This window comes from Physcomitrium patens, chromosome 8 (assembly GCF_059467195.1).
Source record: "Physcomitrium patens ecotype Gransden chromosome 8, ASM5946719v1, whole genome shotgun sequence".
Taxonomy (NCBI): Eukaryota; Viridiplantae; Streptophyta; class Bryopsida; order Funariales; family Funariaceae; genus Physcomitrium; species Physcomitrium patens.
The window spans coordinates 1,044,950-1,056,181 of record NC_143417.1 but is presented as its reverse complement, the minus strand read 5'-3'; the positions used below and the strand labels follow the sequence as shown (position 1 = coordinate 1,056,181).

The following is an 11,232-nucleotide window of genomic DNA, read 5'->3' as shown; positions in this document are numbered from 1 at the left end:
TCAAAAAATATCATTTATTAAATGCTAGAAATTTGTTAGTCTATTTGTAAGTTTAAAAAGTATGATATTATATTCAAAATATTCATATCTTATTTGAAATATAATCTTCTATTCATCTCATTTTTTAATGCATACTAGATTGTATGCTTTTTGTAGATTTATTTTTTTATAGATCTTAGCTTAATTTAGTTAATTAAGAAATTCATATATCAAAGATAGCAAGTACCTATTCTTGATGGTGATTTTATTGAGCTCTTGATAATTGACACACTTCCATAATGATCTATCTTTTTTTTTTACAAATAAAATTAGAGCATTTGTTGGAAATTTGAAATAGCATCTGAATTTCTTAGCCAAATTTTCTTTAATTTATTCTTTGAGTTCAGTTAACTCATTTTGTGATAAATTGTAAATTGATCCAAACAATAGTTGAGTTCTTTCTTGAAGGTCAATTGAGCAGTTATATGGACAATACTCTGATATAGTATATGCAATCTTCTTCTCAAATACGTCTTGAAAATCTTGATATTGGCTTTGAATGCCACTTGAAGTCTTTTTTCTATTAAAAATAAGTACAACATAAATGATACAAGATAATCCTTTCTTTGTTGTATGCAAAAAAGCTCTTGCACCTACAAGTACAAGTTTAATTGTACTAGAATTATCACTTTTTATTTAATCAATTATAATCTTATTTACACTTTCAAAAAATTCAAGACTATTAAAAATCCAAACTATTTTTGAATCATGATAAACCTAAAATGATTGAATTACAAAAAGAATTAATGATATTAAATATTACAAAGCTACTGTGACCATTAATTGTTACTTTCATAGAAAGGATTTCATGAATAACATTTTTTAAAGATAATATATGAATATCTATGTTTTTTTTATTGTAATACAAATTGTATCATATTCTTTATACATGGATCAAAACTTTGTTTGAAAAAGCTTCTAAATTATCCAATATTAGATTTCATTGTTCGAAAAAAGATGAAAACTATAATAATGTTAAATCTAAAAGAAATATACCAATGAATCTAATTTTTGATCTTGGAATTGAATAGCTTTAGGATTGAAGTTCAATAATAAATTATACTTGATTGATAAATCTTTAAAACTTAGATCTTGTACCATCAAACTTCTTAGACAATGCAATCCTTGGTTTTCTAATACTAGAAGGATGTTCCACCATAGGAGAAGGAATCTAATTTGGTATAGATATTGAAGTAGCTCCAATCATCTCTATATTTTAGTTCTCTGCTATTTTTTTTGCTTCTTGTGGGGGTAAATTGAGTTGATGCATCGCAAGTATTAACTCCATTAATTGCTCTTATATTTGTGTAATTGCACTTTTTATTTTGAGAAGATATGCCATGATAATACTTAAAGAATGAAAGATGTCTAGTATTGTTTAAGACAAATAAAAGAGAAGTCTTGAAAATAAAGAAAAAAAAATGCTAAAAAAAATATCAATTTAGAAGAGGATAATTTATAATTCTTAATATGCTTAAGTCTAATTTTTAAAAAAAAGATAATCCACTCTTAATCAAGAAAAGACAAAGCTTTGATGTGATAAGTGTACTCTTATTAATCTATCAAGGATAAGAACTCAATGAAAGTAATTAATCAAATGAGGCTCTCTCAAGGAAATATGAGAAAATAAAAACAGAAAAGTATATATATTAAAAAAAAAACTAAAATAGCTATTTCCAAAAGATAAAGAAACTGGAGACTCTTGAAACTAGACTGGAAACAAAAAAAAACTAACAAGAATGAAAAAGGCTTTACTCTTGCCTCTATATATACTATCTACCTAAAATCTATGTGGCAATGTTTTATAGGACATCCAAAAATGTATTGATTTTGTATGATATGTATCTAAACTTGCAAGGCAAGTTTTCTATATGGATGCCATATAGTTAGCTTGTTCTACAAGCTACCAACATATGTGGCACGTGGTTAGCTTGTTGACCAAATTTCTAACCTACCAATCAACTACAAACATATGTAAAGTCAAAATAGTGTCTAAAAATCTTTTCTAAATTAAAACCTTTACTTTTAAACAAAACTTCCCTATCCTATATATCAAGTGCATGCTTAGCCAAACCTTTAATTGACAGAATCAATTAAAATCATAAATCAAAATCATGATTATTTTTCTAAAACTTGTGATATTATTGGTCAAACAAAATATTTTTATCTTCACTTCATTAATATCTTTATTTTTGATGTAATCAACAAAGTCCATTACTAAATATGGAGAATTAATGCATGAATTGATACATGAATAACATTAATTCTGATTATTCATTTGTTCTACTCTTCTGAATAGTACAAAAGATACACAAAATTTGTGATTAATTTACCACATATTATTGATTTGTCTCCTTTTCCAAAAGTCAATATAATTTTCCCATAATTAGAAATCATCAACTGTCATCAGTATGTAAAATAATGGTCATCTTTCTATTTAGTAGAGAAAAGGTTTTTTTAGAGTACCAATGAGTGTCTGTTAATATTTGAAATCTTCTGTTGTTCTTTTTTTTCTTTTTTGTCGTGGTAACAGTAAATAAAAATCAACCCCAGCCAAGTCATGAGATCCCAAGCGAAGCTTCTGGCGGAACTGGAATTTTCCGCAACGAGAAGAGGTCTTTATTGTACTGTTTTCGTTCCGTAATTTGTGGTCTCGGCAATCGTTATGGCCGATCTCGGCATCCATTACGCAACAGAATCGATAAAATTGACACGTGGTGACGGCTACTCAACCGCGCGACCAGTGGCTTTCCGACGAACCTTTGTCTTTGCAGCCCTTTCACGCAAGCTCTCTGGATCACTCGCTGACTCGGCCTTGCGATTCTATCTCACTCGTTTTTGTGTTGATTAACCCCGCGTGCTTTCTGGGATTTGTGGGTTCGCAGCCGTTTCGCAATTTCAAGCATGTTGCTCGAATTCCTGACTGATTTTTGGAAATTGGGGTGCTGTCTTCCGCGAGTTTTGGTTTTTTCTGGATCACAACGTTTCTCAGTTTGTATGTCATGTCGGTCTGGGCGATTGGAGGAATTTGGGACGTCGCGCTGAGCTTGACTGGTTTGACGGTGATTTCGATCTTGCTGCTCATACTTACATAGACTTGGTTAGTCGGTATGGTCGATGCGGTGTTTAACTCTGGTGTGTTGGTGAGTGGAACTGAATTCTTTCTAGTTTGTTGTCATGATTTTCGTCCTTTTGTAGGATGTATTGGCTAGGCTACGTTTAGTGGTCAAATGTACTGGGTTGTGGCTTCTCGATTTCTTGTCGCTTAATGCTGGAAAATGTGGTACTAGGCATGCGCTGCGGTTATAGTGATGTGTGGTTTTGTATAGATAGAAGCCAATACGTGATTGTCTAAGAGAGTGTGAAATTGGAGTAGAGATCGATGTTAGAACCTTCAATGTAAAGAGTACGTGATGGGAGAGATAGTACCTCAGTATGTGATACATTTTTGTGCATATCTCATTGGTTCTGAATGACATATCTATTGTTGTTTCAATTTGCTAATGTAGTAGCGGAGCAGAAGAGGGGTCTCGTGATCAATGTAAATGAGGGTTGAAACAAACACTTGAAACGAGTTCAGGTTTGTTTCGTCTTCCCAGTGTGTGCTGTATGCAGACTGGTGAATCATGTGTTCACTGTGGATGCTTTTGTGGTTTCTCCCGATTTTGTATTGTTGGTACTATTATTTCGATGAAATATTCCATATTCGGCATTGAAGCTGTGTATACTAGGTGAATGACATGAAGCTTTGTTGTTTGTCAAACCAAACTCATATTAGCCAGGAAGTGAAAACCAGCAGTTCGACATATATTCTATTTTTTCCCGAGTTTGGTATCATTTGAAGTTTTTGAAATGGTCATGTGAATTGAGCACTACAAAATCATGGCTTTACATTGCAGGGCTCTGCTAAGATCTTCGAGATGTCAAGCATTTTAAACTTAACGGTGTCTTATTGCCTAGTTTTGTGTTCCGAATTATGGGTTGTATCACGGTCCGAATGCTGGTTTGTGTTATCATTTCATTATGTGTTCAATTCCTTGCCATGTCTATGTACCGGACCGTGATTTATTGATCAATTGTGGTTGTGTGTTCCATCGTGCAGATCTGATCTCTTACAGGTCTTGCCATATGAGTTCCAGGCCATTGTTATTTTGTTGTTAGCGGGCGAAGCCGACATTCAACTGGGTTCTGAGTTGGGCTCATAAGCCTACTAGCCACTCTCAACTGGTGATGCAGGGCGTGTTTGCCGAATAAAAGAGCATCGGGGTATGTCTCTTTCTGCCGACCAGCAACTCCTTGCGGCGGTTTTCTCACGAAACGAGTCTGCAGATTGGGGGAGCATTTCCTTTGTCTTTTTTCTGTTCGCGGGTGTTGTGCGAACTGGATTGATCTGGTTCGGAAAGTGAGCGCCTCGGTGATAGTGAATTGAGTGGGTCGTTTGGTGTGCGAGGTTTTTATAAAAGAAAGATATATTTTGATTTCAATTTTGTTTTAGTTTTTTCTGTTTTTCAACTTTTTATTCGAAAGAGGCCTAGGAGGATTAGTTTGTCTACTCTACCTCTCGGAAGGGGGTTGTGGTGAAGTTGAAGTGAAAGTTTGTCTGTATTTTAGTAAGGTGATGCATTGGAGTGGTTCCCTAGTTCCTAACTGCAGGGTAATGTCTAGGTTGAGGGGATTTTACATGCACCACTAATTGGGCACTTAGGTTCTGAATTTGAGTGTGTTGCTTTGGCACTTGGGCAATTTTCACCAGAAAGCTATCAATGTTTGTTGTTAGGCAATAGTAGAAGTTATGTGTGGATTTTTGGCTTGTTTCTCTCATTTTATTGTTAATGGACTAAGCAAACATTTAATTAGGTTAAGAGTTGGTTTTATAAGCCTATGATGATGGTTAGGAGAGTGCTTGATATTTCATTAACTTTACACAAATACTTACACCCATTAGAAGGATCTAACACACTAGAATAAAGAGTTAGAATAAGAAGCTCCTAGTCATAAAGTAGTGTGCAAACTTCTCTATGTTTGAGTAGACATTGAGAATATTTAGTGATATTCTTTTGATGGCTATTTTTGTGAGCAATCAAAAATCTCTTTAAAAGACTTTGAATCCTAGTCGACACATGTGGGTGGTGTTGGGGTTGATTGTGATTTGAGGTAATCAAGGAAGTAGGAATTGCGATCTCTTGACATTGTGGTGGTTTGTGGGAGCCATTTGATTTTTTTGAATTATGATATAAGATGGTTAATTTTTACATCAAAGTTGTAGATTGAAGTAAAGATATTAAATATGTAAAGAATTAAATGTTGGTTTTAAGATTATTCAATATTAATGGTTTAGTTTTAGAATTATAAATTCAATTTGTAGGGTGGAAGTTTGTATGGTTTGTGGGACAATGTAAAAAAAAGAGTGTTTGATATATATTCTTGAAATAGCAATTAAATCTAATATGTAATTTTCTATAAGTGTTAAGAAGGTGAAATTGGATTTTTTTAAATTTTTTTAATCCATTATGGAATATCTTTTGGAATTATTTAAGCAATATGTATTCTTCATTTGGAGTTATTTATATGGTTTTGTTATATCAAGATCATCAAGCATCATGAAACATGACAAAATATCAAATATGCAAGGTATTTGTGGAAATATTTGGAAAGGATCTGAATTCTATATTGGAGCATTTGAGGTTTTATTAAAGAAAAGCCACTTGTTGAATAGAAACCAATGTGCTAATTTGTGCAAGAAAATTGAACATGTTACAAAGATATTTGACCAGCTAATGTCTTATATTAATGATAGACCTGAGTTTGGACCTTTTTTGACTGAGTTTTTTTTTTTTATTAAATAAATCTTATTATTTAGTAGAAAATTGTGGAAAAGAAAATTGGTGTGAAGAAGCTATCTTCCAATTGAATAACAAGGAGTCTTTTAGAAAATTACTTTTGGATTTAAAATGTTGTTGTGATATAGCAAATGATGTGGTTTTGAAATATTATCCCAACAAAGTCAAAGACAATAGCTTTGCAATTTTTAATGTTGCAACACATGATGAAATAGAAGAAGATATTGAATTTCTATGGAAGAAGTTGATCCATGCAAATGAAGAAGAAGATTTTGAATACTTTGGAATAGTAAAGCATTTACTACAAAGGTTAGAAGACTTACTTTATATAGAAGGTGAAGAGTTGAGTGATTTAAAACTATTATCAAATATACAAAGTCATGAAATCACAAAATACTTAAGTAAAGGAAGTTATGGCAAAGTTTATAAGTTAAAGTGGTTGGGACTTGTGTGTGCCACTAAAAAGATGGATGTTATATTTGATAAAATTTTCATTAGAGAAGTAAGCATTCTAGCAAGTTTGAACCATACTAACTTGATAACCTATTATTTTGCAATGAAAAGAAGTGCCAATGGAAGTATAGAATTTTTTGTAAGAGAAAATGAAAAGGAGTATTTATACATTGGAATGGAATTGATGCAAAACAATTTGAGCAATATGTTGAAAGAAGAAAATGATGTATCATATATTTTTCTTATTGATATTATGCATCAAATTGCAAAAGGGATATGTTACTTACATGACATGCACATTGCACATCGAGGTCTAAAGCTTGAGAATATTTTGGTTAATATTGTGAAGTCAAAGATTATGAATAATATTGTTCGACATGCTATAGTAAAAGTGATTGACTTTAAAGTGTCTAAGATTGAAGTTGGAAGAAATCCAAAAGCTAGAGAGAATAATTATATTTATGGTAGTCTTGGATATATGGCTCCAAAGGTATTAAAAAATAAATTTCAAACAATGACAATGTGTCTTTTTGAAGCTGATGTTTATTCATTTGCAATGATATGTTCTAAGATTCTTTCAAAAGAAGACCCATTTGATGATGTTCATGAGATAAAAAAGATATTAAAAAGAATTAAAAAAGGTGAAAGACCAAAGTTACCGTCAAATTGTGATGACTTGAATGAGCTAATCCAAGAATGTTGGAGGTTGAATCTTTTGCATCGGCCAAAGTTTGCAAATATTTGTAAAAGATTGGAGTTACTAAAAAAAAAAAGGTATTTAGTTGGAATTAGTGTGGAAAATGCTCCATATTTTAGAGCATCAAAAAATAATTTTTTATCAAAATATAGAATTGTAGCAAATACATAAAGAAGTACTATTAGTAAGACTTATACTAAAATCCATAGAGAGTATGTATTGAATTAATTGTATCATAAACTTGTATGCATTCTTTAATGCCATAATGATCTATAAATGCCTTACTGTAAGGTCAAGAAAGTAAGACTAGGTTAAAATGTAGTATATACAATTTTTTGGTTTTATTTTTGATTTATGAGAGAATTTTCTAATTTCTGGTTGATGTACATGAAGAAGAAATATTTGGTAGAGCACAATATTTATCACAAATAAGACAACAATATACAAATAAAGTGAAGGCATTGTATTTTGTTGGAATGGATGGAATAGGTAAGACCACAATAGCAAAAGCTATATTAACTAGTTTAAAAGACATATATAATGTCTCATGTTTTGTTGAATGCATTGAAAGTGGTGGTGATTGTTATACAACTTCTTGCAATATTTTAGAACAACTTAAGGTCAAATCAAATCCAAAGGATATAAAAGAAGCTCAAGCAATATTGAAATCATTCTTGATGGAGAACAAAACCATCTTGGTCTTTAACAATGTAAAGAATCAAAGTCAAATTGAAGATGTTGTACCTATGGATGTCATATTTGCTAGCAATAGTAGTACATTGGTTGCAACAACTCAAGATTCAAAGGTAATAAAGCACAGTGGTGAAGAAGTTCGTAAAATAAATATTGAAGAACTTGATGAAGAAACAAGCATGAAGTTATTTATCATTCATTCTTATGGCTAAGAAAATTTTCCTAATGAACTTATTGAGATTGGTAAAAAAATTGTAAGAGCTTGTAATGGCCTACCATTGAGTCTAAAAGTTATGGGAGCATTTTTAAAAGAAAATAAGAGATTAAGGTGTTAGGAGCGAGCTTTACAAAAGTTGAAAAAGGGAAGAGAGTTGGATGGAGATGAAAAGAGTAGTAACTACAAAATTTGGAACATATTGAAGGTAAGCTTTGACAATATGAAAGTTGAAGAGAAGAGTATGTTTTTGGACATATTTTGTTTCTTTTGTAGTGATGTATATCCACGAGGCATGTCAAAAGAAAGAGCATTGCGAATATGGACCAAAAGTGAAAAAAAAACATATTTGAATAAGATATAGAATTTATATTGGACACATTGATCTACCAATCATTGATCAAAGTAGACAAAGATGGAATTATAAGAATACATAATCAACTACGAGATACGGATAGACACATTGTAGAAAAAAAATAGAATATAAATATACAAGAATGTGGAACTTGAATGTAGATCAATTTCATGGATTATCAAATAAGATAATTTCACTTAATTATTACATACATGGGATGTAAAAAAACTAATAATGATAAAAAAGAATTAATATTTTAAGATTAAAGTTTCTATTTAGTTATATTTATAATGCAATATTTATCATATTTTTGAGATGTATGTTGATGCAAAGTTATTATATAAGACAAATTAATCTTATATTGTATTTAGATTTATATTTATATTAAGAACATCATTTATGTAGAAATTCTAATTTGATTTTATTGGTTTATAGTTAGAAGGATTGTTTTGCAACAACATATACAACAACAATATAAGTCAAATAATGAGTACTTTTTTTCTATCACTTCAATATTTAAGTTGTAATATTGGTGATTTTACTCCTAAAATTATAATAAGGATACTAAACATATTCTTTATGTTGGTAAAACATTCTCTAAGTTTAAAATACTTTCTATTAGACAAGTCAAAAGAATATAACTTAAAAGAAGAATTAACAGAGAAAACATTGGAAATTCTATATGACAATGATGTTTGGAAAAAATTTGATGATTTAAATGTCTTACAACTAAGAAATTTTTCTTTTATAGAGAAATTTCCAAATTCATTCTTTAGAATTACTACATTATTAGAACTTGACTTAGAAGGATACTTAAACTTAACTATGCTACCAAATAAAATTGAGTATATGATTTCTTTGAAGATATTTAGTTTAAGATATTGTAAAAAATTAAGTTTATTACCAATATCAATAAGAAGTCTTTTTGCCTTAAAAAACCTAAATATGGGAAGGTGCTTAAGTTTAACCTCATTACCAAATGAATTTGGCAACCTCACATGTTTGACTACTTTGAGTATAGAGGGATGTTTAAGCTTGACATCATTGCCAAATGAATTTGGCAACCTCACATCTTTAAAAATCTTTGATATAAGTAGATGCTCAAGCTTGACATCATTGCCAAATGAATTGGGTAATCTCACATCTTTGACTACCTTGTATATACATAGGTGTACAGGCTTGACATCATTGCCAAATGAATTAAGCAACCTCACATCTTTGAAAACCTTTGATATAAGTTGGTGTTCAAGCTTGACATCATTGCCAAATAAATTGGACAATCTCACATCTTTAAAAACCTTCAATATAAGCAAGTGCTCAAGCTTGACATCATTGCCAAATGAACTAAGCAACCTCACATCTTTAAAAATCTTTGATATATATGGGTGCTCAAGCTTGACATCATTACCAAATGAATTGGGTAACCTCATATCTTTGACTACCTTGTATATACAGAGGTGTATAACCTTGACATCATTGCCAAATGAATTAGACAACCTTACATATTTGACTACTTTTAATATAAGTGAGTGCTCAAGCTTGACATTGTTATCAAATGAAGTGGGCAACTTTACATCTTTGACTGTCTTTGATATAAGTTGGTGCTCAAGCTTGACATCATTATCAAATGAATTGGGCAACCTCACATCCTTGACTACATTGAAAATAGATAGGTATTCAAATTTAACATCATTTCCAAATGAATTGGGCAATCTCACCTCTTTGACTACCTTAAACATGAAAAGTTACTCAAGATTGACATCATTGCCAAATGAATTGGGTAATCTCACGTCTTTGACTACCTTAAATATGAGAAGCTGCTGAAGATTGACATCATTGCCAAATAAATTAGGTAACCTTATATCTTTGACTATCTTAAATATGAAAAGTTGCTCAAGATTGACATCATTACCAAATGAGTTAGGTAACCTTACATCTTTGACTATCTTAAATATGAAAAATTGCTTAAGATTAACATCATTGCCAAATGAATTAGGCAACTTCATATCTTTGATTATCTTTGATATAAGTGATTACTCAAGGTTAATATTATTACCTAATGAATTAGACAACCTCGCATCTTTGACTATCTTAAAAATAAAGAGGTGCTTAAGTTTAACATCATTGCCAAATGAATTGGTCAATCTCATATCTTTGACTACTTTAAATATAAAAAGTTGCTCCAGATTGATATCATTGCCAAATGAATTGGACAACCTCACATCTTTGACTACCTTTGATATAAGTAATTGTTCAAGCTTAACATCATTGCCAAATGAATTGAGCAATCTCATATCTTTGACTACCTTAGATATGAAAAGTTGCTCAAGATTTATATCATTGCCAAATGAATTGGGCAACTTCACATCTTTGACTACCTTGAAAATAGAGGGATATTCAAGTTTGACATCATTACCAAATGAATTGAGCAACCTCACATCTTTGACTACCTTTGATATAAATTGGTGCTCAAGCTTGACATCATTGCTAAATGAATTAGGCATATCACAACTTTAACTATTTTAAAAATAAAAGGATACTCAAGCTTAACATCATTATCAAATGAATTGGACAATCTTACATCTTAGACTACCTTAAATACAAAAAGTTGCTCAAGATTGGCATCATTGCTAAATGAAATGGACAACCTCACATCTTTAACTATCTTTAATATTAAAGGTTGTTCAAACCTAGTATCATTTTTAATCAATATATTTTTAAAAAATATACTTTTAAAAAATATTAAAATAAATAAATAATTAAAAAAATAGTACATTTATAAGTTAGTAAGAAATGTAAAATCAAATTAAGATAAGATATGTATTAAATACATTAGTTCAAAAAAAATAGTAATTCAAAGAAGATTAGATTTAGAATATACCTAAGAAACCAAGACAATAAAATTATTATAAGTACATATTTAGATTATTTAACTTGTTTA

The 11,232-nt window shown here is 30.6% G+C and overlaps 1 protein-coding gene, 1 long non-coding RNA gene and 1 pseudogene across 2 annotated transcripts; all 3 read left to right on the top strand.

Moving 5' to 3' along the window:
- The first annotated feature begins 2,925 nt into the window (after window positions 1-2,925).
- LOC112285866 (uncharacterized) lies at window positions 2,926-5,140 on the top strand. Its single transcript, XR_012218087.2, has 3 exons — window positions 2,926-3,182; window positions 3,549-3,619; window positions 4,142-5,140. It is a non-coding gene; the product is annotated as an uncharacterized LOC112285866 (long non-coding RNA).
- Window positions 5,141-7,404: 2,264 nt separating this feature from the next.
- On the top strand, window positions 7,405-8,365 carry LOC141045714 (disease resistance protein Roq1-like; annotated as a pseudogene).
- Window positions 8,366-9,140: 775 nt separating this feature from the next.
- On the top strand, window positions 9,141-10,169 carry LOC149988410 (uncharacterized). Its single transcript, XM_090252782.1, has one exon. It carries the CDS (start codon window positions 9,141-9,143, stop codon window positions 10,113-10,115), a length of 975 nt encoding a protein of 324 aa, XP_090108908.1. The 3' UTR covers window positions 10,116-10,169.
- The last annotated feature ends 1,063 nt before the right edge of the window (window positions 10,170-11,232 follow it).

Coding starts and splice junctions, on each gene's coding strand:
- LOC149988410 (XM_090252782.1), top strand. CDS start 9,141: ATGATTTCTTTGAAGATATTTAGTTTAAGATATTGTAAAAAATTAAGT.